The sequence below is a fragment of the Mastomys coucha genome, unplaced genomic scaffold, assembly GCF_008632895.1.
Source record: "Mastomys coucha isolate ucsf_1 unplaced genomic scaffold, UCSF_Mcou_1 pScaffold22, whole genome shotgun sequence".
NCBI classification, from domain to species: Eukaryota; Metazoa; Chordata; class Mammalia; order Rodentia; family Muridae; genus Mastomys; species Mastomys coucha.
This window is the reverse complement of record NW_022196905.1, coordinates 229,504,286-229,511,833: the sequence shown is the minus strand read 5'-3', so window position 1 is coordinate 229,511,833 and position 7,548 is coordinate 229,504,286. Positions and strand designations below refer to the sequence as shown.

General features: G+C 40.0%; 1 protein-coding gene across 1 annotated transcript in view; it reads right to left on the bottom strand.

The window, feature by feature from the left end:
- The window catches only part of Rbl2 (RB transcriptional corepressor like 2), a 52,621-nt gene that overhangs the window by 23,883 nt on the left and 21,190 nt on the right, over positions 1-7,548 (bottom strand). Inside the window, exons 10-11 of the mRNA XM_031340830.1 lie at positions 3,457-3,566; positions 2,220-2,323 (exon numbers count right to left, since the gene is read on the bottom strand). Coding sequence (XP_031196690.1) covers positions 2,220-2,323; positions 3,457-3,566 — 214 coding nt within the window. The remainder of the gene's footprint in view (positions 1-2,219; positions 2,324-3,456; positions 3,567-7,548) is intronic.

The following is a 7,548-nucleotide window of genomic DNA, read 5'->3' as shown; positions in this document are numbered from 1 at the left end:
CTCAAACTCAGAAATCTGCCTGCCTCTGCCTCCTAAGTGCTGGGATTAAAGGTGTGTGCCACCACTACCTGGTGGGAGTCACTTTTAATATATATTTTATGTCCACAAAATTATATATAAAATTCATATTTATATTCTTATTCTTAGTATCAAAAGTCAAAAGTAAAAATACCCCTTCGGTATCTTTTTTTTTGTCATTAATTAATTTATTTATTTTCATTACACTTATATTATTTTTTATTAGATATTTTCTTTTCTTTTTTTTTTTTTTTTTTTTGAACTGAGTATAGGGTCCCCAATGAAGGAGCTAGAGAAAGGACCAATGGAGCTGAAAGGTTTGCAGCCCCTTAGGACGAACAACAATATGAACTAACTAGTACCCTCAGAGCTCCCAGGGACTCAACCACCAACCAAGGACTATACATGGTGGGACTGATTGTTCTGGCAGCATGTGTATAGTAGAGGATTGAAAAATCAATCCATGGGAGGAGAGGTCCTTGGTCCTGTGAAGGTTCTGTGACCCAGTGTAGGGGAAATGCCAGGGCCAATAAGTGAGAGAGGGTGGGGTGGCAAGCAGGGGGAGGGGGAAGCCAACAGGGGTTTGTTCTTGTTTTTGTTTGTTTGTTTGTTTGTTCCTGGGAGGGGAAACTAGGAAAAGAAAAATCATATGACATATAAAGAAAATATCTAATAAAAAAATATTTTGCATGTTTGAGTGTTTCACCTACATGGTTTCTGTGCAACACTCTCTGGTACCTGTGGAGCCAAACGAGGGCGTCAGCTATCCTGGACCTGGAGTGTAAGGGTTATAAGTTACCTTACGGGTGCTCAGAATTGAACTCAGGTCCTCTGCAGAAGGAGCCCGTGCTTTTAACTGCTGAGTCACTTCCTCAGCTCTAAAATTAGCATTCTTAATTATAAAGAGTTCTCTCTTGGATAAATGTGAAACAGTTCTGGATGACCAGGAGGTACACTCTGGTACTTTCATACATGACTGAGTGACTGGGTATCAAGGTTCATGTCCCTAGCCTAATTTCACAAAGAAAACATTTCCAATTTTCTCTAGTTTCATCTATGTAAGAGATTATTTTAATTGCCACATAAAATTATGTTCAACTGTAAGACATTAGCATTTAAAAGACATTTTATTGGTTTATTAAACTTACTTTTGGAAAAAAAAATTTTTTTTATGATACTTCCCAAGACCTTGAATTGCTAAGTAGTCAAATGAAATGCAGTTCAGCCCCAGCCCTTCTCAGGTACTTTGTTGTCTTATTTTAGCTTTGGAGAGGGTCTCGCAAAGTTGCACAAGATGGCCTCAAAGTAGTGGAAAAAGCCCAGGCAGGTCCTGAAATAGTGATTCTCCTTCTTCAGCCTCCAAAACAGGTAGGATTATAGGGGTAGGCCAGGATGCCTAGCTGTTTATATTTCTTGCTTAGGAAATAAGAAAATGTATCGTCTTGGCAGCAGAATGACTGAGTCTTTTATGATGAAGCCCTATCAGGTCAGCATTCAGTGTTTGCCTTCCACTGGGCTTGTATAAAATCTCCATGTTATTAAACAACTCAGTTAAAGTTAAGCCTGAGGGTTTTAATGCTTGATTCCTGTGGTGGTTTGGACAAGAATGTGTGACTAGAGCCTGGTGTTTGAACACGTGGTCCCTACTTGGTAGTAGTGCTTTAGATGTTGTATGGGGAAGATTTAGGAAATGTGGCTTTGTTGAGACACATATGTCGCTAGGGGTGGGCCTTACAGTTTCAAAGCCTCACAGTGACCCCGGTCTGCTCTCTGCCTTGGGCTGGCTGTTGTGGATGTGAGCCTTCAGCTTCCTGTCCCTGTCACTGTACCTTCATTCAGCTAACATGCTCGCTAGTCCTCTGCAGCTTTAAGCCCAAGTAAACTCTTTCTGCTGTAAGCTGCTTTGGTCATTGTACTTTATCACAACAATAAAGGACATCTTTATCACAACAATTAACACATCTACCGAATCCTCCTATGCTAAAACATGTATTATACACAACAAGAATCTTTCCTCTATCCCATTCCATACACCTTATGATGTTAGGATAAGGTCAGAGGGCTCCACATACATGTTTCCTGAGGTGCGAATCTAATTCCTGAAGGCACACACCTTTTCTTTGTAATGGCCTTTGTTGGTAGGTGGGGAGGAATGAAGCTATGTCTTACTGTGTTGATCAATGCACAGTTATTGTACTCACAGATAAATCCATGTCTCCCAATCTTTTTTGCTCTTGCTCAATAACAGACTCTAATACTTTATAATAAAGCATTTCTGCAAAACGAAAATGTTTGTTGGCAATTTCTGTTGAAATTAAAACAAAGCACAAAATTAAATACAAATTAAGTTAGTATCATGGAATAGACTCATCTCTCACTTTTCTACCCACGAAAGAAAGTCTAAAAACCAAATCTATATTTTCTTTTTTTAATTAATTTTATTTTTTAAATGTATATAGTGTTTTGCTTGCATGTAGGTCCATGTACTGTGTGTATGTGGGTGTCCAAGAGACCAGAAAAGAACATCAGGTTCCCTGGGACTGGACTTACAGAAGGTTGTGAGCATGTGGTTGCAGGGATTGAACCTTGGTCTTCCAGAAGAAAAGCTACTTGTCTTAACTGCTGAGCCATCTCTCCAGCCCAAACCCATACTTTCTATAGTTGATGTTTCAATTATCCCTAAAAATTTTCAATATTCCCTTTTTCCCCTTTTCCTGAGCCATTCTCAATCTGGCTCAGGCAGGCCTAGAACTGCCTGGTACTGGAATTTTAAGTGTGAACTCCACGTTAACATCCTTCATACTTCATGTTTCATGTTAACATGCTTTGTACTTCCTAAAACCGACGTGAAAGCAGCACATGAAGAACTTAGTATCACATTAAATGCACATACTTTATCATTTTGAATACTAAAGTTCTATTCTGCTTTGGCTGGGTGTTGGAAGTTCTTCAAGGACCTGTGTGTTTAACAGTGGCCCTACTGGGGGGTTGGGGCAATCTTTAAGAGGTGGGGCCTCAAGAGAAGTTATTTCATTTTTCTCTTTTTCTTTCTCTTTCTCTCCTTCTCTCTCCTCACTTCTCTTTCTCCTCTCTTCTCTCTCCCTTTCCCTTTCTCCCTTTCTCTTTCCTTCCTCTCTCCCTCTCTCTTCCTCCCCCCGCACCCTCTTTCTCTCTCTCTGTTGTTTACAGACTGAGTTCCAGGATATCCAGGGATACACAGAGAAACCTTGCCTCAAAAAACTAAAAGTCCGACATAATAAACATGTTAGACTAAACTTTCTGTTTCTGAAAAGGGCCCAGAAGTCACTGACAGGGGGGAAAAAAAAGACAGTTCCACCATAGCCTTCAGCTCACACAATTCTACATCTTTCCTTGTCTTTCTGACTCCATTAGTCAGATGTCAAAGTCAGGAGCAGTCTGGAAAATAGTAAATCTTACCTTTAGCACAATTACTAAAATTCTCATCTGGCTGGAAATGCTGAGAATATATTTCATACATTTCTTTCAATCTGTTAGCGATAGCCTGAGTTGGATCTCGGGAACATGACCTAAAAAGTAATATGAAATTATCCAACATAAGTGTTTCAGCTGGTCTCAGAGACACAATGTCTAAAACTATCAATTTCATTGACATAAAATGCTTTGAACAGATACTCTGTATTTTACAATAAGTAAAGGAAATCGCACACCTCCTTTTCAAAGATGGCAGTAGTATTATTTAGAGTGCAGAAGTATTTCCTGTGTGTACACTTTGCTGCATGTGCTTAGCAGACTTGCTCTGGGCTCATTTGATGCTGTGGCTAACTCCACAGCCTTATACATCCTGTCATTAACACCAACCAAACTGCCCTCAGGTGACTGTCTAGTGGGCAGCAAAACCTCCAGGAAGAACTCCTGGAAAAAAAATAGAATGGAGGGCTACAGAACCTACACTATAAATACATATAAGCCAAGGCTGGCATTTTTTTATTCTCCCAAATGAGATTTATCTCATTGACTTTTAAATCTTTTATGGGTGGAGTATTGGTGTATGTTCAAATATTTATGGGCATATGTGTGAGGGGTCCTGTGGAAGTGTGTGCTTGTGTGTGTGTGGATGCCAGGGATCAACCTTAGAGGTTAATTTTCAGCAGATGTACATGTTTCTAAAGTGGAGTTTCTCACTGGGAACCTGGTGACCACTGATTAAGCCAGGATGGCTGGCCAGCAGACCACAGGATCCACCATCACTGCCCTAGCACTGAGGGTACAAGTCTATTCTAGCACACTACTTTTTACATGGGAGCTAGGGGGTAAATCAGGTCCTTATAGACAGCAAAAACTTGACCAGCTGAACCATCTCCCTCACCCTCTTTCTCATTGATTTTTTTTAAATTAGCAATACATGAGGCTTTTATAATAACTCTTTTAATTTGATCACATACATATATGTCAGAACTTGGTCAAAAGAATGACCCGTGGTGAGCAATGCCTTGGGGAATTGTGAGAGAGGCACCAGGGGAAGAGAGGCTCTTTTACTTTACACTTTGTTCCCTGCATTGCTCTTGGTTATGATTTCATGCCTCCTGTGACAAACATTTACATTAAGCTTGTGACATGCTTATTCTTGTTGGATGTCAGATTGTAGCTATAGAACCCAATCTGGTCAGTGCGCCCTGAATCTGGATGTGGCCTTCTCCCTTGTTTTCATGCTTTCCCTAGATATAATCTATAGGCCACAGCAGGCAATTGTGTTCAAATTGCTCTGTCCTGAGAAAGTTCCGGGAAAGGGTTGCTTTGTTAATATTATGTATGTGCTTACTGGTGTTTATTCACATGATTTTCTGAACTACAACAGCCTTCCTTGGGTCATTACTTTCTTTGTTACATTCGTGTATAAAAGTACACTGAAATTGAACTAAGGCTCTCTACAGCATCAGACTGTAGTCCAACCCATTCTTTCAGGACCTCAGATCCCAGGTCCAGCAGGCAAGATCTGCACAGGTCGGCTAAAAGTCAACACATATATGACCATTTTTTTTTTTTTTTTTTTGGTTTTTTGAGACAGGGTTTTTCTGTGTAGTCCTGGCTGTCCTGGAACTAAACTCTGTAGATCAGGCTGGCCTCGAACTCAGAAATCCTCCTGCCTCTGCCTCCCAAGTGCTGGGATTAAAGGCGTGCGCCACCACCCGACTATATGACCAAATTTTAACAACTATATATTTAAACTACTGTGGCTTAACTTAATCATATATACATGTATATTTTAAGTATTTATTATCAAATATATATGCATTACAAAACCTTACCCAGTTTATAAAATTATAAAGAAAATAAGTTTCATACTTGTGAGGCATAACAAGAGATAACAATCTAATATAGTACCAGAGTGTTATGTATGAGCATACACATATACCTTAAAGTTTACCAAATTAAAAACAAGGTTGGTTTTACCTAGCATCTACTGGTAATATGCAATTTCACTAATAATATCTATGGCTAAAGCTGTCATGACTAGAGATTATAAAAAGATCTGAAAGACATAGCTACAACATAGGCTTTCATAACATATACATAAAATGCTTCTTTCTGCTACTGCAGAGGCTGAGGCAGGAGAATAATGAGTTTATGGTCAACCCAGTCTATATGGTGAGCTCAAGTCCAGCCTCAGCAACACAGACTCCATTTCTGTTTTTGTATGCTCATAACATGGCTTCACTCCGTAACTCAGGCTAGTCTTGAACTTATGATCCTCCTGCCTCTGCTCTTAGGCCATGTGCCTGGCCAAGACCCTGTTTCAAAAGAAGTAAATACATGATTACTCCTTCAAGCCAACATCCTGATTGGTGTTTGGAAAAACTGGGTGCTGTAACCTAACCAAACTGATGCAAGAAATTAACCTACATATAATACATAATTCACAAATCTAAGCATTAGATTCCAGAGAACAATTTTCTTATTTTTTTTGTAAGAGGAAGCAGATGAGAAAGTGAATGCTCTCAGATTGTCCACGGGTTCTGCACAATTACTGTCTTGCTTTTTCTAGGGTGTAGTTTCCTTCCTAGTGTTGGTATTTTCCATCTACTATCTTTTGTAGGGCTGGATTTATGGAAAGATATTATATAAATTTGGTTTTGTCATAGAGTATCTTGTTTTCTCCATCTATGGTAATTGAGAGTTTTGCTGGGTATAGTAGTCTGGGCTGGCATTTGTGTTCTTGTAGGGTCTGTATGACATCTGCCCAGGATCTTCTAACTTTCATAGTTTCTGGTGAAAAGTCTGGTGTAATTCTGATAGGCCTGCCTTTATATGTTACTTGTGCTTTTTCCCTTACTGCATTTAAAATTCTTTCTCTGTTTAGTGCATTTGGTGTTTTGATTATTATATGATGGGAGGAATTTCTTCTCTGGTCCAGTCTATTTGAAGTTCTGTAGGCTTCTTGTATGTTCATGGGCATCTCTTTCTTTAGGTTAGGGAAATTTTCTTCTATAATTTTGTTGAAGATATTTGCTGGCCCATTACTTTGGGAGTCTTCACTCTCTTCTATACCTATTATCCTTAGGTTTGGTCTTCTCGTTGCGTCCTGGATTTCCTGGACTAGGAGCTCTTTGTTTTTTGCATTTTCTTTGACTGTTGTGTCAATGTTTTCTATGGTGTCTTCTGCCCCTGAGATTCTCACTTCTATCTCTTGTATTCTGTTAGTGATGCTTGCATCTGTGACTCCTGATCTCTTTCCTAGGTTTTCTAACTCCAGGGTTATCTCCCTTTGTGATTTCTCTGTTGTTTCTATTTCCATTTTTAGATCTTGGATGGTTTTGTTCATTTCCTTCACCTGTTTGATTGTTGTTTTCCTGTAATTCCTTAAGGTATTTTGTGTTTCCTCTTTAAGGGCTTCTAGCTGTTTACCTGTGTCCCCCTGTATTTCTTTAAGGGAGTTATTTATTCCATTATTAATGTCCTCTATCATCATGAGAAGTGATTTTAGATCTGAGTCTTGCTTTTCAGGTGTGATGGTGTGTCCAGGACTTGCTATGGTGGGAGAACTGGGATCTGATGATGCCAAGTAGCGTTGGTTTCTGTTGCTTATGTTCTTATGCTTGCCTCCCGCCATCTGATTATCTCTAGTACTACCTGCCCTCACTATATCTGACTGGAGCCTGTCTTTCCTGTGATCCTGGTGGTGTCAGAACTCCTCAGAGTTCAGCTGTCTCTATGATCCTGTGATTCTGGGATCCTGTGATCCTGAGATCCTGGGTGTGTCAGAGCTCCTAGAAGTCGAGCTGCCTCTGGAACCCTGAGATTCTGGTGTGACCAAGCTCCTGTGATCCTGTGATCCGATGGTCCTGGGCATGTTAGAGTGCCTGGGAGTGGAGTTTCTTCTGGGTGTTGTGGGATTGGCTGCAGAGTTAGAGCCCAAGGTCTGCTCAGGGTATCAGCCTAGACCAGAAGGACTATCTATCATTAGTCTTGAATGGAGTCAAAAGTATGTAAGTATATGGTCGGGAGTGGAAAAAGAGGGGACAGAAACAAAGTATTGGCTGGTTTTTTTTT